This window comes from Aythya ferina (genome assembly GCF_964211825.1).
Source record: "Aythya ferina genome assembly, chromosome: 1".
NCBI classification, from domain to species: domain Eukaryota; kingdom Metazoa; phylum Chordata; class Aves; order Anseriformes; family Anatidae; genus Aythya; species Aythya ferina.
In genome coordinates, this window is record NC_140296.1 from 86282567 (window position 1) to 86305886 (window position 23320).

Sequence of the window (23320 nt, forward strand, 5' to 3'; positions counted from 1 at the left end):
AAGTTCATAGCAAATCTAGCTGAGAAGTGAAAGAATCAGACATCTGCTTCAATCATGTTGCTAGAGAGACAGTGACACTCACAAGGAGACCATGTGCACCAGGAAGTGTTACAGACTTCTAAGGTGAAAATTTGGAAAAACTTTTGCTATCCAAAAGCAGATGAGATCAGTCAAGAAACAATCAAATACTTGGGGATGCCGCTTAGTCAAAGCAGGGTATGTTTTATCTTGGAGTAAAACTAGAATGTAACCAGAAAAACACGATGGGTCATTTCTGTGAACATTGCATCATACTCAGTAAGTTTGATATTGCTACATTTTAAAACAAACAAAAAAAGGATTTTGTTATTACTCTCTTGAAAAATCTGATTGATGTTTATCTGTTTTAATACTGTAATTAACACATGCACTACTAGATGAGAATATTTTGCAGGCCAATTACATAGCATTCCATTTAATCACAATGCGTAAAGCCATCATGTGTATTTAAACTGAACTCTCCCTTCCTCTAGGGTGGGGAGGTGGAAGGAAGTATTTGTTCCTGGTGTTTTTCAGTCTTTCCTCAAAGGCCAATGATCTTTCCTGGCACAGTAGTACATGCCAGCCTGGTGCCCACCATGAAGGTGCACATCCCCACACTTTTCCCAAAACTTTTTCAAAAAAACATGAAGCTTTCAAAAATCTGTAGTGTGTGTGTTTCATTCAAAGGGCTTTCATCTTTGTTTCTAAGAGCAGTAATATACTTTTTTTGTTGTTGTTTGTTTGTTTATTTTGTTTTTAAACAAACCTTTCAACAGAACCTCTAACTTTGACAAGGTCTTTATGTTGTGGAAACAATGGATAACTACTCTGTCAAAATCTTCTGAGCTGAACCTGTGAAATTATCAATTACCTGGTATGTTTTAAGTCCTCACTAACTGAAAATAAATTATCTGCAGAGTGGAGTTCTGGTGCATCTCTTTTCTCTTCATTTTTTTAATCAAAAACACTACAGTTTCCAAGAAATAATGTTTTGTAAAATAAGTGTCACTTCTGCCAGAAGAGGCTTTTACTGGTCTGACCCAGTGTTTACTGTCAAACTAAAACAATCGTAAAATCCTCAACCTAAAAATCAACATAGGCCCTTCTCTAACAACTTTACAGGGTTTCTACAAAACTTCAGGTAACCTATTTAATATATAATAATTTGAGTCCAGCTATTAGATGAAATTGGTTATCTACGTTTCCTCCTTCCAAAAAGTGTATTTGCAATCAGACAGCACACAATTAAGAAAATACAGTACTTACCCAGCACCATGGAGCCCCTTGAACAATTAGCAGCATTTCATTCCTGGAATACTTACCAGATCACAACAGAAATCTTTGTAAAGACCACAGGTTTAAGACACAATGCAATTAACCAAGCGATTTGTATGAGTAAAACAAATTGTGTAATATAATTATGTCAGGCAGATCCTCTTTGGAATTCACAGGGGAATAGTGGCCACTTTCAAGTTGCTAGATTTTTGTATTTTGGTTTTGCATGTTCTCCATTAGTATAGCATGTTTTAAAGCTATCTTAACATGTAAAAAACTTTTTTTTCCCCCTAAAAATAATAAACAAATCTTTCAATTTCAGTGATTTCTGAAGTAAAAGTAAAAAATGCTTGATTAAAATATAAACCTGTTTTTTTATAGAAAATAATTCAAATTTTGCAAAAGGAATGCAGAACTAAATTCTTATGTTTGCTTATGAAAAGTCAAAACCAAAATTGCAGTAGGTTTGTTAGACCAGAATGTTTAATGACTGCAATTGTATATTAACAAAAAATACAGCTGTAATACAGCTACAGAGCTTTCAAGTTTTTTATTACAATGAACTGATAAAATTAAGACAATTAAGAAAACATATCCATAAAGAGAAATTGTCTGCATAATGATTTATGCTTTTCAAGTTCTCCACCCTGGCCCAAAGTAGTGACTTTCTATAGAGGTTATAACAGAAGACAGACTTTTGTAATCAGATACTCAATATTGTCTAGGATAAGCAGGAATGACTGCAATCAAAAATACAAAAAGGTGATCATCTGCTATAGCATAAAGCTATTCCTTTAATAACAAATTTTCCATTCAAAAATAAGAAATTGTGATGAACTCTGCTTCTTCACACACTGAACATCCTATGTCCTGTTTCTACACTAGAAGATGCACAGAATACCTACCCATTATCACAGTGGGACTCACACCCTGAGCACCTTCACAGGAACAGGATTTGGACCCCGTTTGAATACCCAGAAATTGCCTAATGAGACTTATGCTGACCACTAAAAAAAAAAAAAAAATCCCCAAAGTCACTGAAATAAGTTTGCTATAGCAGTAGGCTCAAGTAGACTAGAAGAAATCCGATTATGAAAGCAAAAAGGTTGTATTTTTAAACGTTTCCTACTACATACAAGAACAAATGCAGAATGTGATGTTTGCTTAGTTTTATTAATTTATTTTGCAGGAATCTGCAACTCGGAGTATGCACTGTCTGGAGGTACCATGCATGCATAGCCTCTGAATGCCTTTATACAATTTCATCTCTTAGTAGTAAGTTCATTCACAGCATACACAAATCTAGAATGTAGACACCATATATACAGGATTAAACAAGATCGTGTCTTCTTGTTTTAATGAAAAAAATTTAACAGGGTTTCACACAGCAGGAAATACAGATTAGATACATTGGTGCCACCATAAATAAATAAATTTCAAGAACACAGTTTTTTAAAATCTTTTTCAAAGGTACTGAAAATCCAGGATTATAGTATTGCATTAACTCCATTGACTTCTGATTATTCAAAACCAAGAAAAATAGTCGCATTAATATTTATGGACATAAACAACAATGAAAGCCCCAAACTGAAGAAATCTGGCAAAACTCAGTCATGGCCAGCTTCAAAATAATGCTGACATTTCAAAATGAAACAAACGTAGCAGCACATAGAGACAGTACTGACTATGGGATGTGTTATTGTGCATGTCTTCTTTCTTTACGGGATGGAGAGTCACTGTAGTATAGAGCACACAAGTTCTGTTGTGCCAAAGAAGCTGATGAATTGTTTATGTCCAACTGTCCACTTCTTGCCAGGATAGTCATTTTCACATTCTAGGGTATATCACTGAATTTTAAAATATAATCCTGATGACACGTTGGTTTTTAGCATATTTAATCTTCTCACATTCTGTTTAAAACATTCTTTTGTTTTCATTTTGACTTGTCCCCATTTCAACTCAAGTATTTTTATTTCAGTTTCAAGGGGGTTTACAATCAATATCAAATGTGAAAGTATTTAAAAATTGAAATGAGATGTATAACTGGGAGAGAGAAAGTAACTGAAAGAGAGGGTATTTTTAAAAATGTGATTTAGAAGCATATCATAATCAGAAAGTACTGAGACCAGCTCTTTTAAGAATTATAACACCTTTTCACCACACCTCCCAATTTTCAAGGGAAACACACATACCACAGACATACAGATACACAATTCAATCTGATCTAAGACTACATTTTACAAAGTAATTCCTTTTGCTTGACTTCCCATCCCTTTCCTCTTCACCCAAACAAGACTAATAATTACATCAAATTAAAAGGAGATCCAAAGTTCAGGATTTCTTTTGGTTTACTGTACTCTGAATCATCTTCCGCAAGCCCCACTCTAAATAAACCTTTGAAGAACTACAGAAGTATTCTATAATTAAAGGGAATTTATCTTAATAGCACAGCAGATATAAAATAAGCTTTATAAAATTTCAATGAACAGTGAAATAATTTTGAGTATTTGAATGTCCAAGTCAGTTACAAATTCTACCAATCTAGTAGCATGGTTGAGGGAGAGCTCAATCATTAAGGAAAAAAGAAAACACAAGTAGTGCATTGACTCAACACAATGGCATCAGCATCCCACCATTCACACATACACACACAAAAGTTTTATACAATACAGTGCATTTTTATATGCCAGCTGACATTAGGGTTTTATGTGCATTCAATAAATATTACAGAAACCAATCTTTTTTTGGCATAATCTACAATTCAGTTGGGGTGTGAACAGCGTCACCTGCTTTCAGAAGGAAAATGAATCATCATTCAAAATACAATTTACATTCTAAGAAACTAAAAATATTCAAGCACCATGTAAAGTTTTTACTATTAATGTCTGTGCATGAGCATTTACAAATAAAGGAAAAAAATTGAAGGTTTTTCTGTGGCATTGTTGTTGCTTTGTTTTTTGTACAAACAACAAATGAGAGTAAGTGAGAAACTGGACTAAAATTATTGGTACAAATGAATTCATTTGCAATTTAATGGCACTCACTTGGTCTTTCAAAAAGTATCTTGGTGTCAAGGCAGCCTTCTTTTTCTTCCTCTGGTGAAGCTATAACTAAGACTAGCAGGTCTCCATAACCCCAGAAACCATACACTTGTGGTTATTACAGTTCAGGGAATGATTGGACTGCATGCATTTTTATTTTATTCAAAAGGAGCATCTATTCTGTCAGAAAGTGACACAACAGTAATGACACACAACACACCTACTCTCATTTGCTGAGCGCCATGATCGTTTCTATCTTTTTGGAATCCCAGCAAAAACAAATGCTTCTTTCTAGAAAGTCTATGGAAGTACAACTGAATAGAAAACTGAAATACTACAAAGGCAAAGGCATCATGATAGAGAAGTCATGAAGTTACTTGTTTTGTTTTGAGTAATTCATTTTAGTGCCAGTAAAAGCCATGGTACTCCTTATCCTAGGTAGAATGCTTCTGCTTAACTGTTCTCTAGTTATCAGTTTTGATGTGTCCACTTAAGCAAAATTATTATTTTATCTTATTCAGACAGTGATTTTTCCCCCCTCTCCATATGTGATGAGCTCTTCACATAGTATGGAAGCGAGAAAAACTACCTCTGATGCCTTTGACTTTGTTTTGCTCATTTGTGGTATACACTGATTGCTGGAGATCTCTTAGCTTATTTAAAATTATGCTGAAGATTTAATTAGTGCAAGAACATATTGAAAAATGCCAGATCAAATACTGGTTCCTCATCTAAGATCACAGTTTATTTTTTTACTTTTATCTTTATAAACTGCAGGGAGAGAAGACACCAGATTCAGCAATGTAGTCAAGATAAGTTTTTCCTCCACCCAAACCTTAAAAACGCTGTTTGATTTTAAACAAGGATTCAGACACATGATTGTTCTACCACAGCTCAACAAGTTATCACACATCAAGTGAATTGTGGTAATTGACCATATGGAAGGGGTTGCCATGAGCTAAGAACAACTTACAATGAAATAGTTTGAATCTCTCCTGCTAAGGTTTAGGTAGCACGTTTTGCCTCACAGTTGTAAAGTCAATTACCACAACTCAGCTGACGTGCTTGGTTGCATCTGACTCCTGACAAAGTTGCACCATAAAAACTCAAATGCACTGTATCAGTTTCTGACCAGTACACAAAATATCCTATTCAGTTGCAGTTCAGTAACACAATCATTCAGCTGCCCAAACCCAAGTTCAATTTCACAAATAATGAGTGCTTTATTACAGCAACCTGAAGCATTCAAATTGAACATCACCTTTATAATACAGTATATCATATGCATAAAAGTACCAGTATAATTTCAGTTGCAAGTCTTGTGTTCTTCAACCTACGGCAAATATTTCCTGACCAAAATAAAAAGAATGCAGTGTATATTTTTTCAAGATCTGCCATCTGCTATTTTATACAGGCTGGTTTATTAACAATGTGCAAATAAACCTTTACTGAAGAGCTAACTGATTAATTATTTTTCAGCTAACTTTGAACTGGGGCACAAAGTACCTTCTGTGCTGTAAACATGATGAATTCTCCACAAATCGGAAGCTGAAAAGGCCTAAGGAACTGGGTACAAACACTTCTCATACATAATCATGGCTGAACTCAAGTCTTCCAAACTGAATTTGTAGTAGTCTGCATTTGGCATGTCACTGTGCTGCTACAGCACAGTCTTAGAAAATTGTTGCATATAAAAGCATACTTTTAGCTTTAAAACACAATGGCCTAATGAAAGCATGCAGTAGTATTTTCATCCATAATATGGTAGAATTCATTCTTAGTTTATTACCAGTGTTGACACAGCCAGGTGAGCACTGTACAAGCAAAAGGGATTGTAAAAAATTACCTCTGATTAAACTCTCTGTAACACTCATACAGTATCTCGTTTAGTCACCTTAGGTCACTATTTCAAACAGCAATTTTTTGTAGACATAAATTACCCTGAAAAAAGCAGCAATTACAAATACCTTTTTTTTTGTTTTGTACACTTTGCAAATTTATGGTTGCATTTACCTGTCTTCCTTTTCAGTAGCTTACAATCTAGAAGCACAGGGAGCCTTTGTTTTCCAGCTAGCTGTGGCCAGGTTAAATCAGCTCTGGCTCTTCAGTTTTCGGGATAAGTGTAACATTTCACACCATTACTAAAAGTCCTATAACTTCAAAAAAAAAATTTTTTTTTTTTTTTTAAAGAGCCACTAAGCAGTAACTATAACCACAGGACTAAACACCAGTAGTTATTTGCTTTCCTGCATACATTCTTCCTGAAATTAATCCTTTTACATTTTCAGCTTTTGTTTTCTGCTTTGTTCACTGTAATAGGATAAAAAAGAATTTCACCCTTATTTCTTTTTACTGTGGTACAAGCAGAAACATCTTAACACATTTCTCCCACCCCTTGCGTTATGAAGGTTGTAGACTGGCAAAGGCCGGGCAGATGGACTGAAAGGTTCCCCATGTTTCCTTCTCCTACAGCTGTCGGCTTGAGAGCCTGTTTTCAACCCAATGCAGCCCCTTCCTGATTTTCAGGTGTATCGTGGCATTTCACACTGCTCACAGCGATTTAGTGCTGGGTGATTTAGAAAGGTGCAGCTATCACAATTCCATGGAGCCCCTTCAAAGTCTTCATCTCTTGGCTGAGTCCGTGAAGCCTGCTTGGAATTGTTTGGATGCTCTAAAAAAAAAAAGAAAAAAAAAAAAGAAAAAAAAAGTTTCTTATATATAAAAGGTAGAAACATTTCTACATAGATAACACAAGTTGTTTTTTTTTTTTTTCCCTACATCACTTCTAATTCAGTTTGTGAAATGTAATTATTTAAAGGATTTAAAGGGTTTCATTTCTGTAAAGAGTCACTTAACCATACTGCTTTCAAAACAAGGAGTCACCACTGTTAGGCCACTGATATTGCTAAAGGTTTAAATATCTTGAAACAAAGTTTGTTAAGAAACACTGCTGTTAAGAATGACCTGATAAATTTATATACAGCAGTCTCTTACCCTATTTTAAATTCCAATAACCCTACTTTCATCTGAAGTGAAAGACAACTTCTAAATCAGTTCCTTCAATATTTTCTATATCTTTGCTAGGCATCCAGGCAGAAGAAAATATCAAATATCAAATCAAATGATAAGCCTGCTTCAAAAACAGGATGGTTGTTTTTCTCCACAGTCACAACACGGTTGGAACTGGAAGGGACCTCTAGAGATCATCTGGTCCAACCCCCCTGCTCAAGTAGGGCTACCTAAAGTGGGTTGCCCAGGATCATGTCCTGGTAGCTCTTGAAAATCTCTGAAGGGGGAAACTCCGCAACCCCTGTGCAATCTATGCCAGTTCCTGGTCACCCTCACAGTGTTTCCTAATGTTGAGACAAAACACTGCCTCTTGTCCTGGTACTGGGCACCACCGAACCTGGCTCCATCTTCTTTGCATCCTCCCTTCAGGTATTTATCAACATCTATAAGATATCCCTCTGAGCCTTGTTTTCCAGACCAACCAGTCTGAGCTCTCTCAACCTTTCCTCATAAGGGGAGATGCTTCAATCCCTTGATCATCTTGGTGACCCTATGCCAGACTCCTTCTAGCATGTCTAGATCTTCCTTGTACTGGAGAGCCCAGAACTGGACACAGCACTCTAGATGCAGCCGCTCCAATGCTGAGTAGAGAAGAATCACTTTTCCTGACCTGCTGGTGATACTTCACCTAACACAATCAGAAGTACTGTTAGCTGCCTTATAGGCACAGGCACATTGCTGACTCGTGTTCATCTTTGTGTCCCTACCAGGACTCCTAGGTCCTCTTATGCAAAGCTGCTTTCCTGCTGGATGGCCCCTAGCATGTACACCTGCATGGGATTGCTTCCTACCCGTCTTTGCTTCCACCCTCTGTAGACTTCCTTTTTGTTTTTGAGCATGGCCATGAGTTCCTTGTTTCATGTCCATGTCCATGCAGGCCTCCTTGCAATTTTACATGACTTTGTTGGGAGGCGTTGCTCTTGAGCATGGAAAGGTTGTCCTTGAATACAAATCAGCATTTTTGGGCTGCTCTTCCAGGGTCTTATCCCACTGGATTCTACCATGTAGATCTTTGGAAAAGGCCAAATGATTTTCTCATGGCTTTGCAGCAGGGATGTGTTAAGTAGTACTTAAGTTTTAATTCATAAAATCAGTATGTATGTATGAATATACATTAGGTATTAACCCACATAAAGAATCAAAAACGGTTTTCCTGATGTCTTCAACACTTCAAGACCTCAGACTATCTATTAAAAGTGAAAAAAAACAGACATCTTTAAAACAGCTTAACATAAAACTTATGTTGTAAAAAAGGACTGCAATTTGCAATTCAAAAGTTCACTTATTACTTTGCTGAGTATCATCTACTCAGAAATCTAACAGGAGGCTGATGACAAAGTTAATACAAATAGTACCTACATTTGTCTTCAAAGACATATGTAAAGACTGAAAAAAATGGCCTCCTTGCTTAGATATAAACCCTCTCCAATGAAGATGCTGCATAATCACATTAGCAGTGTGTGGCCTGAACAGATTTTTGCTAAGCAAGCAAGCCATGTGAGCACAAAGACCTCATTCATGTTCACTAGCCAGACTGAAGCAAAGACCAGGTATGTCTGCCCATACCTGCCTTTCTGCCCACATCTTCAAAAACTGAATATTAAGGATCTTGAATATTAATGAATAAAATTGAATATTAATTTAATTTTCCAGGAAAAAATGAACTAAATGGATCCATGTTAAAAGCCAAGCTCAACATACAATATACCAACCCTAACACAGGTTGCTATTAAGTTGTCAAACAAAACCCAGAAGCTAGTCTTAAGTCATCCAAGTCCTCATAAGACACTTTCCTATTACCAGTAAAATCACTTATTTCATACACCTTGCACACTATTTTGCTTTGAAATAATAAATGGACTTGTATAATCAAAAGAGTGTCTTAAAGCATCACTAAGTACCTTGAATCAACCAAATGACCACTGCAATTTAACATGAATCCAGGTAGGTGCTTTTGTGCCACTGCCCACCTGATGATACTATCTTTACCACGCAGTAGCACTTGTGCAGGGATCACTTTTTTTTTTTAAACTGGTATATGGATGAGCAGTAGTTCTGGACCTTTACTTTTTAAATTTCCACATGCTAGGCATTTTAGAACACTGAAGGGAAAAAATTTGGTTCAGAAGAAGGTGGGAAAAGATTTCCTTATATAAATTCAAAATTAAACCGCAAAAGCCTTTGAGAAGTGCTTAATAACAAATAGATTTTATTTTTATTTTAAATAAAATTTGGATTTTCAAGCAAACTATATAGTTAATTTTCTGATACAGTAGCAATTTCAGTACATACTATTTACGGTGAGAGGAGACAGTATTATACATCTTATCACATAAGATTTTCAGAGAAAAGACCACTGTTTTCTCTATATCGGAGCACAGGATCCTGGACTGACTATTTTAGAGGAAAGGTATTAAGCATTTAAGAACATTCACTGGCATTTGAAAGTGATTCTTCCAACAGATTTCAAGAGCTGATTGGAAAAAAAAAAAAAAAAAACTTGGGCAAAAAATACCTGAGACAAGAGGCAGGGTTCTACTCCAAAACGACCCCTGTGTGTACTGAAGTCTAGAGTGCTACTGAGCTATGCAGCCACTAGGTGTCTACTTAGGGTGAGCAGGGATTCACTCTGGAATGCAGTGATTGAATCTCCACTGAACAAAAAGACTAAATACATAGCTCCTGTGTGCATGTATCTTAAGTCCTAAGCTGGATAGGAATGCTAGATACTATACAATTAGCACAGAAAATTTCAGAAATCAGTAATGAACTTCTAACAGGTGGGACCCTGGAAAAACTGCAGTTCCATGTGAGAAAACATACTCCATCAAAGTCCTTCAGATATCTGAGGCTCTTGCTACACTAGAACAAACTTCAGGGTTGCTACTGTGAAACTCCTACTCTGCACACAAAATAAAAGCCTGACCAGGCAAGTTAAATTAAAAATATAAATGCAAATTTTAAAAAGCTGATCTTGACAATTAAATTTACATAAAAGATCTCAAACTATAAAATCCCAACAACGTATTAGAACACAGCTAAAAAAAATCCTGGTAAGAGTTAAAAATCCTTTTAACTCTTAGGTTAAAAGCATTTCAAAAAAAAAAAAAAAAAGACGTAATTAGGAAGCTTTAAAGTGTTAAGAGCTTGTATACTTTAAACTCGTCTTCTAATAGTGGGTAACAGTATTTGCAAACAAGACACTAACAGAACACTTGTTGGAAACAACCTGTCTGAGGAAAACAAGCTGCAACCAGGATTACTGCAGTTACATAAGCATGTTATGGTTTGGCTTATACAAAGAAAAAGAAAGAAAAAACATTCTCAGTACAGTTAAAGCAAGTTGAGGCTTGCTTTTTAACTTACCTTTTTTATATGGCTTTGGTGGCACAACAGGACCAGGCTCTATGTTATCGTAGAAGTTACATGTGGCTTTCGGATCAAAGTTCCCTGTCAGAAGAGAGAAATAAGAAAGCATAATTCAAATGTTATTTACAAGCCTATAACAGTGACATGAACATCTAGAAACTTCAGATTTTAAAATAGAGTGTAATAGTAATAACATGTATAGCTTTTTCCTGACAGTCTTTTTTCAAGTATTTTCAGTTTTACATTGATTCTAGTAATTTTTAGCAGTCTACTCTCATACTGAACAATCAACTCCAGTTCAATGTTCTGTATTGCTTTAAAAATATAGGAAAATTCAAATCATTCTGTAGGACATGGTCTTGGTTAAAAAGAATGAAAAAAGGGAGACTATGAATTTTTACACCTATTTGACTGTATTTATATCAGGTTTCTGTCACAGAAAGGATTTTAAATACCTAGACAAATTTATATTTGCCAACTTCTTGGCTGCAATCAGTCTTTCTGGTTTGTATCACTTTATCAGAGGTAAATTAAAAATGTAAGAACCTTCACTAGGAAGTACTATTTTTAGATTTACTTAAAGTTAGTTTTAAGTAACTATTTAGTCAGTATTGTAATTTAACTTGGCCAAGTCAAATTTAACAAGTTGCTATTGAAAAATACATCTTTTTAGTTAAAAAAAAAAAGAGATTGATAAAGTTCAATTTTAATTAAAGAGTCCAAAAAGAATATGCACGCTTAAGCATACTCTATATTTAAATTATGGTGTGTTGTTGTTTTTTTTTTTTTTTCAAAACCATAAAGCAGTTCTATACCTCTAGACTGAAGGAGGTCAACTTCTTTCAGTGTACAGTCAACATTTATCTGGAGCTGTCTGTTGAGGCTTCTTAATTTGGTCATTTCCTCAGGCTAGGGAGAAACAACCCAAGATAGCAATTGTAGGAGAGTCAGCATCTTATCCGACATATAAATAACATTGTTTATCTATGTTAACAGCTTTATTAGAAATTAAGTATAGCCAAGGCACTGAATAGAGCATCCAAGATTTCACTGCCTCACCCTCCCTGCCACCCAATTTTTCCTCAAAAAACATTTTTCTATTGTCATTTGAAGAGGCTTAAGGAAAAAAAAAGAAAAATACAATATTAGAATTCATTCGTAAAAAGGCATAGTTCTTCACAACCTTATAAAATCACACACCTTATAAAAATCTGTATGAACTGACAACTCGATACATTAGTTTACATCACGATGATCAGAAAAGAAAATAGGAGCTGCAGTTCATATAAGATTCTGATATTACTTGATTATAATCAAAGAATAGTCGATTTACATCACCCAAAAGAGCTCCAACATGCCAAACCTTCTAACCCAGTATATTTAAGTAATTCAGTACTGCATAACAATAATTATTCATAATAGAAGAATGAATAGAGTCAAGTCTATATGCATACAATAAAGAAACCCCACTTAAGTTACTGAAATGCAAAGTGCTCCTAATGTTAGCAGCAACGATTAACAACACAGATGCAGAAGTAACCCTAGGCATCCTATCTTACGGTACACTTCAGCATTACAAAATTGTTGAGGTTGGATGGAACCTCTGGAGGTCACCTGCTCCAACCCCTGCTCAAGCAGGGACACCCAGAGCAGGTTGCCCAGGACCATGCCCAGGCAGCTTACAGAGATCTCCCACGGAGAGAATCTCCACCTCTCTGGGCATCTTGTTCTCACCACCTGCAGAGTAACAATGTGTTTCCTGATGTTCAGATAGAACTTATGGGCAACAGCATCAAAGGCCATACTGAAGTCTAGGGAGACAACATCCATGGCTGTCCCCTTGTCCACCAGGCTGGTCACTTCATTGTAGAAGCATATCAGGTTGGACAGGCATGACTTCCTCTCAGCGAAGCCATGCTGACTTGTCTTTCACAGGCCTGAAAATGGTCTCTGACATTAGCTGTTCCACCACCTTCCCAGGGAATGAGGTAAGGCTGGACAGCTTGTGGTTCCCTGGGTCCTCCTTCTTGCCCTCCCTGAAGACAGCAGTGACATTTGCTTTCCTCCAGTCTTTAGGCACTTCTTCCAGTTGCCATGACTGACCAAAGATTATAGTGTGGCCTCCCAATCACATCTGCCAGCTCCCTCAGCACTCATGGGTACCTCCTGTCAGGGTCCGCAGACTTACCAATGTCCAGTTTGCTTAAGTAATCCCTGACCTGGTCCTCTTCCTCCAAGGGTAGGTATTCCTTGTTCTAGCCCTTCCCCCTGGTCTCTAGGGCCTGGGATCCTAGAAGGCTGCTCTTGCTGGTAAAGACTGATGCAAAGAAGGCATTCAGTACCTCAGCCTTGTCCCTTCCCTGTAGAGCCAGGTCCCTCACATGGTTCAGCAATGGGCCCACGTTTTCCATACTTTTCCTTCTGTCATCAATGTGCTTACAAAAGACCTTGTTGTGTTTGATATCTCTGGCCAGATTCAAATCCAGTTGGGTTTTGGCTTTCGTAACCTCATCCCTGGATGCTCATACATGCCAAATACCTCAGACAGATAAGACATACAGCAGATGTACTTACTACTTCAGCAGATAACAGCATATACATGTATGCTGTTACTAAAGCACAGTATGCTTTCCTGCCTACATCTGACTGTATTGTTTATGTAAGCATAGTGAACAAGACTGAACTGATTTGGCTAACAACTGCACAAACTGAAAGCTATTTTTCAGTCAGACGAGTTGTCTTATCAGAGCCATACAGATGTCTGAGCTAGAGTCACTAGTGGTTAGAAGTCAGAGATAGGAAGAAGTAACAGGGACACGAGGAGAGAGAGGTGCCAGCTATTTGAGCCAACACTGCCAGTGAAAAGTAACTTGGCACATTGTGCACATACCAAATGGGAAGTGGAATGTCTAAGAGATGCAACTACTCATTGTATCAAGGTATTTTGGTGTTTAAAATACCTTTTCAAAAAACTTGAAGCTCAGCTGTATCAACAACTGTGCTGGATATGGATCAGACACTACAGACAGACTTGGACACATGCTTCTACCGGTTGTTACGAAAGTAATTGTCTATTCAGTTCTGTGGCCCAGAGAAACACACATATATAAGTCTCACTAGGTCTGTTGTGAATCCTAAGAACACCAGACATACACACTTCTTAAATGTTAAGAACTGGCTTACTACAAGCCAAGAACTTAGAGAAAAATCATTTCCAAATACTGAAGATTTTGTAAGGCAAAATATTTGGGGGTATATTATACTTTATTTCATGAAAGTGTAAGAAATAAATTTGTATCTTGAATTAAAATACTAACAAATTGCTTACTGTTGGAATTGCAGTTGTACAGCTAACTCTTCGAAGCCGCCTCTGCATTAGATCGTGCTCCATGCCATTGACTTCAGCTTTCAGGCGTTCAAGTTCTTCTTTCTCAAGCTTCAGTTCCTTTGCTAATCTCTCCATCCTTGCTCGTTGATGTAAAAGCAAGGCTAATATTTCACATGGAAGAAATAGTTACTAACATAAAAAAAAAAAGCTGGAAAACTGAATTCTTAGCTTATATGTAAGATTCATGAGTGACCTTTCTGGAAAAGAACGTGATCATAAACATGCAGCCAAATACCAGCGTGAAGATGCTATTTAGGACAAAGTTCTTCCAGAATAAATAAAAAAAATAGTAACTTGAAGTTGATATTACCATTTTGGTCTTTTTTTTTTTTTTTTTTTTTTTTTTTTGCATTTGGTCTTTCTCGTCTCAAAAATACAAAAGGCACCTGTACAAGCATACAGCTTCTCAGGATAGAACAGCAACCTGATTATGTTAATACTGTACTGACAAAAAAAGTAAATACCAGAGGTAAGATCAGAAGATAACACTTCATAGCTACTGTTCCAACAGTGTCTGACACACTAGCCCTTAGACTGCTAAGTTGTTTTTTCAGTGCTATTCCAGAGTATGCAGTATAGGAAGGAATATTTAAGTATTTAACTATTCCTTGCTTTTCACAGAATCATAAAATGTCTCAGGATGGAAGGGACCTTCAGAATCATCCAGTTGTAACCACCTTGCCATGGGCAGGGATGACAACCACTGGATCAGGTTGGCCAGAGCCTCATCCAGGCTGTCCTTGAGCACCTCCAGGGATGAGGGATCTTCAGCTTCACTGGGCAACCTGTTCCAATGCCTCACCATGCTCATAGTGAAGAATTTCCTTCTGATATCTAATCTAAGTCTCCCCTCTTTTAGTTTAAAACCATTCCTCCTAGTCCTTTCAATGTCTGCCTGAGTAAAAAGTCACTCTCCATCTCTTTTATAACCCCCTTTAAGTACTAAAAAGCCACAATGAGGTCTCCCTGGAGCTCTCTGCCTTTCTTCATAGGTGAGAGTTGCTCCAGCCCTCTGATCATCTTTGTGGCCTCCTCTGGACCACTCTAACAGCCCTACATCTGGATACAGTACTCCAAGCAGAGAGGGGGACAACCATCTTTTCAGGGAGTACTTTAATTATCAATACTACAAATTCAGCATTGCTCAAAGGCAGAACTACAGAACTTCAATAAAATAGCCTAGACATGAGAATCCTGAGGGTGTGTGTGGGGGGGAAGCAACAGAGCTGGCGGGGGGAGAGGGAAGCTCAGGTTTTTCATAGTCATTAATTCTACAATAGAACTAATTTGCTGCCCTCTCACCTCTCCCTGCTGTTAATCAACCATTTTCTCATACTTCTGTCATGATAGTGAAACTTATGACTCCCAGTTGCAAGCTGATGTTGGGCTCTCTGAGCAGCCACTCAGCTATAGAAATTTGCCTAGCTACAGAATACTAGTTTTTGCAGGAAGAGAGTCCTGAGTATTTCATCATGACGCAAAATTGGCCAAGTTTGTTAGTGTGATGCTGAACACTTTCTGACCTAGCTGTTTTATCTGATGTATGTCTGATGAAAGAGAAAAATAGGAGAAATTTGTTGCTAGTATTCAGACAAGCATGCTACCCATGTAACAGTTTTTCAGCAAACTGAATACATGAAGATGCTGTAGAAAAATTAGAAAAAAATGATATTTCATACAAAGCACCTGCCACCACCTACCCCTTTTCTTCATCTCTATCTAATACAGGCAAAGAGAAAAAATAAAGTCTCACACATACTTGCATTCTTGCTGGAAAAAAAAAAAAAAGTTAGAAAAGTAAGCAACAACGTGATGTAGCTTACCAGGGGAAGATAAAAATGCAGTGGCATAAAATGACTTTTTAACACGTGTCAGTATTCTGTGCAAAACAACAACACTATACTTTGTTTTTTGCATGGAACCACCAATTCTCGGTCAAAGAATAAACACTAAATCCTATCCAAAGAATAACATGAGATGTTTTTATAATATAGGTTCCAATATTACTGATCAAAACCGTTCTCTACTTTTTGAGGTAAATGCAAGTCACTCGAGTACATTTGAGGAGATCACAGAATTAATTAAAAAAAAAAAGTACTGGTACTACGGTGTATGATTTACCACCATTACAGTCAAATCCTGTCTTCACATGACTCCTCCAACTTAACATGGGATATGGCTTCACTACATAGCTTAGTATTATACCTCAGGTACAACTGATCAAATTTGACTTATGCTACAAAACCTTAGAAGTAGACACCAGAATGGATTTTTGGTAACAGTTTTCACAATGGTTCATATTCAGAAGAAAATGAAGTGATCTTGTTCCCTACATTAAGCTGTTTAGTATACTCCTCTTCAGGCCTCCGCAGTGGTAGCAGAGTATAACATTTATTCTTCCACAATTTATTTCTGTTAAGAGTTCACAGTGCGGCAACACCAAAGGCTAACAAAGCCCCAGATGTGGTATTACCACAAAAGCAGACAGCCCAAACGGCACATACTAGCTGGCTTTATTGTTTTCCAAACACGGAAATCTAGACACAGATTCAAAAGTCAAAAACAGCTTTCTACATTTCAGAACATATGTGAAACATAAATGACTACCTTTTGTGAAGTTGGAAAACAAACATTACCAAAGAAATCGTATGACCTGAGTTACAGATCTACTAGCATTCTCTCAAAATAACATTTCTAATTGGGTTTACCAGGTACAAAACAGCTCTGTCGATGAGTTAAAATAGCTCAATAAACAGAAAGCAAAATAAATCAAGAACAGATTTATAACCATTATTTCAGCTGTCTCAAGTGAAAGGAAACCAATGCAGGAATTGCAATGCAGGAGCAATGCAGGAATAGAGACTCTTCTTTCCAAACAAATTTAGAAACAAAGTACATTCTTTAAATATCTGCTGTTGATTATCATTCTGTCATTACCCCAACTGATTAGTTTGAATGCTTACAGAGTGATTCATTTATTCCATTTCAAACGTTTCAAATCTAGAAAGCTGGTTACCCTGAGAAAAGCAGTCTTCATCTAAAGTTTAGTTTTCACCACTTTGTGTTTTTCTTTCTTGAGTAAATTATTTAACTCTACACATGGCAGTAAGACTAACTATAATCTGTCCCCATGCAGCAGAACACAAATCCTAAAATCTGTCTACCAAGCTTTTCCTCCTCTTTGAAAACTTTAAGTGCAACAAGTGAGCTTTTGATCAAGTTCTTCAAAATAATTATTTTAATACCCTTCAAAACAAAACACAATTTATAGTGACATGAGAAGCAATTTTAGCTGCAATCCTCTCTCCTCTTTTACTTCATACTCTTCAAGCTAAAACAAATAAGAATAAAATGCCTTGCAGAAGTTAGTGCTTCAAGTTCCATAAAGCACCCAGTACTGAACAACTAAATGTAAAGTTTTTCAAACAAAAAGTAATAAAGTCCACATGTAAATTTACGACATGGTTCACAATTTACAAACCAGATACATGGCATATGTTCATTCATTGTAGTGTTCTCTTAAGAAATTCCCTTTCTTTTGTCAAAAGCACAGTAATTTTATGAGCCTCAGAAATTCTTAATGTATTCAACTAAACTTTGGTACAATTTTAAAAAACAGAACAAACTGATTAGATGATCTTTGTCATGATCTGTCTTCTTCTCTGTACAGGTTCGATATTTCCTACTTTAACAAGTAGCAAAATCAAGCTAAAAATGCCTTTTACAATAATACAATTTTCAAGGGTAAAGCATTTACCTTGAGTGTAAGCATAGTCATCTGATCCAGAACTAGAACTTCTCTGATATTTATGGCTTCCTTTTTCTCCTCCAGATCCTGGGATTACAGAAATAGGCTGAATAGGTTCTGGTGCTGCAGTACGCTCTTCTTGGTCCACTAAATTTAAAAGATTCTCAGTCGGTGCTCGACCTACTGTGATTTTAAAAATAGTTGGGTTTGGCTGAGATACCATTACCCGAGGAGACTGTGTTGGTGCACCTGTAGGTCCAGTTGGTTGAGTGTAGGTAATATATACTGGATTAACACTAAATGGAGGTTTGGGTTGACCCGACATACCTCTTGATGGAGAGCTTGTAGGAGGAGTAGTGGCTGCATACAGCGGGTGCTGGTTTCGTTGAGATGGTTGATTACTTATTGGTGAAGGACTTCTGTTCATTGCAGTCCCAGGCCTTTGCGGTGGCTCAACTGTAATTTCTATTTTGTTCATGGAACCTTTGGATAAACTAGGTCCAGCAAAAGGAGGAAGATACGACACGGAGTGACCGCTTTGTTTTTGAAAAGTCTGGGATGCTTGCTGATATGGATGAGGTGGGACAGTTGAAGGACTAGGAGGCATGAAGACATGTGAACTCTGATGACCCAGCTGAGGAGGCTGAACTTGGTGCTGAGGAGAGCCAAAAGGAGAGGGACACTGGGATGCCGGTGGTGATCGGAAAGCTGTCTGAGGAATCTGAGGTTGTTTAGGAGAATACTGAGAAGGTTGGTAGTTCTGTTGATGTGGATACACAGGTAGAGGACGGGGAGTATAATGTGGAACTGGGCCCTGTGGTGACGAATGCCACTGCGTATTCTGAGGAGTCTGTCGTCCTGAAGAACTTTGAGATGTTTGTCTAATATAAATAGAGCCAGGAGTCCCATAAAGATTGCTTGGAATCTGTGGAAGAATTTGTAGAGCTCTGGGTACACTCTGTCCAGATGGGAGGTTTTGTGATACTGTAACAGTAATGGGATTTGTACTGTACCGAGGTATGTGCATATACGTGGGAGGAGGGCCTTGCATAGCAGACGTGTTCATTCCTGGTTGTATGGAAGATGGCTGTGGAGGTGGCTGTGGAGGAGGAGTAGCTGCATTTCTATTCTGGTCATTCATGAAAAATGGATTGTAATTAGGAGAAGCTGCCACAACAGCGGGAGCAGAATGTGGTTCTTGAACTAAGCATATCAGTTGTTTACCTGCTGTGCGTTGTGGATCAATATGTCCATCACTTGAACTATGTACCAGTGTACGACCACCATTAAGTTGAGCTCCATCCCCTGCATGATAGCTGGTATGAGGATGAATACCCAGATTAATGTGCAAAAGGCTATTTCTATTCATTCTGGTGTCATCAGGACTATGGTACTCCATATATAAGTATTTGTTGCTCTCCTGTGCGAGGGCTCGACAACAGGCATCTAGATTGTTGTTGTTCTAGGAAGAAGAAGGGACACCTGTGTTCTTAAATGGCAAAAGAAAAAGGCACTGCTAAGAGTTCAACAAGCATTCAACTGAAGCTGCAATCAAGCCTCAATAGGCAGACCTCATAGCAGTTGATACAGATACGAATTTTGAAATAAAGATCATACCTACCAGGTCATAGCAAGTAGTACATAGCTCACGTTGCATCTAGCAAAATGCAATGGTAATGCTAGCTACAGTAAGAATCAAATCAAGTCTGAATTTGGTGAAAGTAAAAGTTATAACTCTATGCATCTTCTGCAAAGAACAGGAATGCACAATTAATTATTTCTAATAACATAAATAAAATTAAACTAGATGAAAATTGCACACTCTGAAGAGTCCAAGCAGAGATGCAGGTATCACTTTACTGTTTACTCACGTGTTTATTGTTTTACCTTTATTTTACAGTTTAGATGAGTACTTTTCTACCTAAAGGCCCCTTATAATTATGACATAATTTTAACTGTCTTAAAGATTTTCAGGCTCAAGGCTTAAAAAAAAAAAAAAAAAAAAAAGGCTTATTCATACATCAGGGGAAAGACCAAATAACCCCTGTAAGAACTTGATTTGTTCTGTGATGCCAGCAGTTGAATATACAAACATTAAATTATGAATCAATCAATTTAAAATAGGGAACTCCCTTTTCCCTTCTTCATCCATTTTAGCTTCATCTCTTAATACTAAAGTGAAGACTTAATCAAAACTTCACCTAATTTCACTACCAGACTAACATGGACATTCAGCATCCTTTCAGATGAAGACAGTTGAACATGACAGAAAAAGAGAATAGTCCAGCACTTAACTTTATATGACTCTCACTCTGTGGATACTTCTACCTGCTTACTTCCCCCTCCTGTCAAGCTCCCCTGCTAGACTCCAATGGTCAGTGGGAATATCCAGATGTATCATACAAATCTAACATAACACCTGGGAGACAGATCTTATAATAATAACCAGAACCACAGTCCCAAGACATCAGCCACTTGCCTTCAGAAGACAAAACTTCATAAGGTCAGTCCTCAGCATCCATGCCACAAAGATTGAAAAACTTTAAGTTTTTAGGTAAAGCCAGTTCCTTATTTTGGAGGAAGGAGTTGTATTAAAACCTCCTCCAGCATACTTATGTTCTTGATGCTTCTTGATGAAGCCATCATTAATAACCACCCTGTTAGCCACTCTCCTTAATCCTGTGTCCATACAGTCACACATGCAAGGATGAATAACCAGCAAGAAAAACAAAAAACAACAATAAAATACAAATGCAAGTGGAGGAATGGTAACATCTTGTATGTAGAAGACAGAATAACAAAGCAAGTAACAGAGTCTTCTACTCCTTCAAAATAAAACCACAAGAATGAGAATTTATGTTCAAAGTAGACTACTAAGAAGTTTTCGTGCTACAACAACAGAAGTACATAGGCACCTTTAAACTCTTCACCATACCTGAAGCATGCACTGAGATACCACCCCTTCAGGTATCTCAGGGAAACGTTGTCGGAGATCATGGAGTACCTGCACATCGAGTTGTTGACTGCCCTGCGCCATGCCAGACTGATGATGTTCCAGATTATCAAAAAACAGAAGTCAACAGGCCTTCCAATGATTATGATCTTCTGAGGCTTCTGGCATTTTCTGTAATAAGAAGAAGCCAATTATTTCTAAGCTATCACAGCCATTCTTTTTCCTTTCCCCAACTGCAATGACAAGTACGTTTTAGATCCAGATATAAAGAGACGATGGCTTAAGCATGAGAGTGGGAATCAACATTTCTCAAATTCTAATCCAAAAACACTTAACATAGCACAGGTGTATCTACACTATATTTTACTGGAATGTGCTAGCTCAGTTCTTTACCTGGTCCCATTGTGGTACCATATACGCATGACTTTAATTAACCTGGCTTGTATAAAACAGAGCTGTAATAGATTACTTACATAGTATTCCCAGCGAGAATCTGAATAGTTTGTAGAAACGTCTGAAGTCACGGAGCACGCATGTCTTTGTTATTCACATTATGCCAGAAATAATGGGCTAGAAGTAGCGCAATTATTTTAAAATAATTTTCTAGTAATGGGGCTTAAACTTCTTACATTGCTGTAAATTCAAGGAGTTGGAAGGAATTTTTGTGAAACACAACAGGATTTAAACATAGTTTAGTAAGTCCTTTTTAGGCCTATGATAATAATCTATTTCAGATCATTGTAAAGCACCTATTAATTATCAGCATAATTAATTACAAAAAAAACATTTGCTGTTGAATGCAAGAATCCTGAAAAATACGGGATTTGAACTACAATACCAAAGGAATGCTAGACAACAAATACAATCTGAGTCAATAAATGCTTTCCTCACTTGTTGCTTATGATCAGAGGAGCAATCATCCAAGAGCTAAGTCTAAGTAAAAATTCACATGGACACTGCATGGAGATGGTACATGAAATAGCCTCTGTCTTTCCAACAGTAATATTCAGCTGAATTTTTAACTGGGGAGAATGTAAAGGCGTTTTCAAAAATGAAAATGAAAGATACCAGCAGAGTGGCTGTTCAAGTTAGGGTGTTCATCATTAGCTAGGTTAAGGCCAAAGTTTTCGCTCCGTTTAAAGCATTCACATCTCAGCCTTGGTGGAATTTTTGAATGGTACATAATGTACATACTCCAGAGTTGGCTTTTCAGTAGTTAGCTCAGCTCCTAACAGAAAACTAGAAAAGTACAACAAATCAGCCTAGACATCCGCATACCTTCACACCTTCATGTGATAATCATCTCCTACAGTTTCCTGTATCTTTCCTAAGAAAGTCTCTTAGTTTGACTAAGAAAATAAAACATGTTTTCAAAGAAATAAAACATGTCAGGTTTAGGGTAAAAGAAAAAAAAAAAAAGGTTTGGTGGAGAATGGGGGAGGGATTTGTATTGTTTTTAATATTCAATACTCAGGCCTTTGTTTTTATTACCTCTTCCTAAATATTACTTCCTTTCACTGAAAAGTGGCAGAACAGCAACAACACGAAACAGAAGTCTGCTTCACTATCTGGCTGCTACTTATGTGGACAGCCCTCAAGTAACATTATCCATCATGAAATGACATGTGCTCGCAGGAAGGGTTGCTCTGTTTTATCTGATGCATTCTAGTATCCAGTACTACACCTGTCACATCATATTCTTCCAAAATAAATGAGAAAATTAAAAAAAATAAAAACAGCGAGATCTTAATTATCCTGCCATGATTTCAGATATACTGCAAGAAATATAACTTGTATAATCATAGTGCATCATTTCTCTCTTCAAACATCAATTCAAATGTAACACAAGAAAGCAGACTGGGAATTTGCATCATTTCATAGAATGCTTTTCTATGCTTTAATACTAGTCTAAATCCAACATTCCCTTTGACATTTTTTCCAACAACTCCTGAATACTTAGGGTGAGCAGATGTGTAACCCTCAAAGTTATTGGCAGCTATTAGCCAACTAGGAATTTAATCAGAGTTCTCTAATCACAAATAATGGATAAGAGAAACTGCCATTCTCATTTTAGAGTCAAATCCTCTAGTCTTGAAAAGTCTACAAGAAACCTGAAATAATTCTCATGAGAAGAACAAACACACAAACTCAGAACTCCATGGATTCTATGGCTGCACAAGTGTGGATTTATTTATTTACACATTTATTTTACAGTCAACCCCACAAAGTTCTCTTCAGCCATATGTCGGAGCACACATCTGCCTATTCTATCTGACCTGCCTACACCTGAATCAGCATTTTCCAGGCTAAGTGGCCCAAACCAGTGGGAACAAAAGACTCACATCCCAGGTCACTGCACAGCACCAGGCAAGCAGAGCAGTGAGACAAGAGCAGACCTCACAGTGTAGATAATGGAGCTGCAACAGACAGGAGCAGACAGGACAGGAGCTCCTGCT

The 23320-nt window shown here is 37.2% G+C and overlaps 1 protein-coding gene across 6 annotated transcripts in view; it reads right to left on the minus strand.

The window, feature by feature from the left end:
* Window positions 1–2450: 2450 nt before the first annotated feature.
* TAB3 (TGF-beta activated kinase 1 (MAP3K7) binding protein 3) overlaps window positions 2451–23320 on the minus strand; it is a 44301-nt gene continuing 23431 nt past the window's right edge. For 2 of the 6 annotated variants that reach the window (XM_084518023.1, XM_084518024.1), the window contains exons 2-7: window positions 20847–21035; window positions 17921–19373; window positions 14104–14264; window positions 11591–11684; window positions 10773–10856; window positions 2451–7008 (exon numbers count right to left, since the gene is read on the minus strand). In XM_084518023.1, coding sequence (XP_084374149.1) covers window positions 6860–7008; window positions 10773–10856; window positions 11591–11684; window positions 14104–14264; window positions 17921–19373; window positions 20847–20948 — 2043 coding nt within the window. In that variant the 5' untranslated portion in view covers window positions 20949–21035 and the 3' untranslated portion in view covers window positions 2451–6859. Of the gene's footprint in view, window positions 7009–10772; window positions 10857–11590; window positions 11685–14092; window positions 14265–17920; window positions 19374–20846; window positions 21036–23320 lie in introns of those variants that run through there. The other 4 variants (XM_084518026.1, XM_084518025.1, XM_084518027.1 and 1 more) reach the window with 4 other exon arrangements.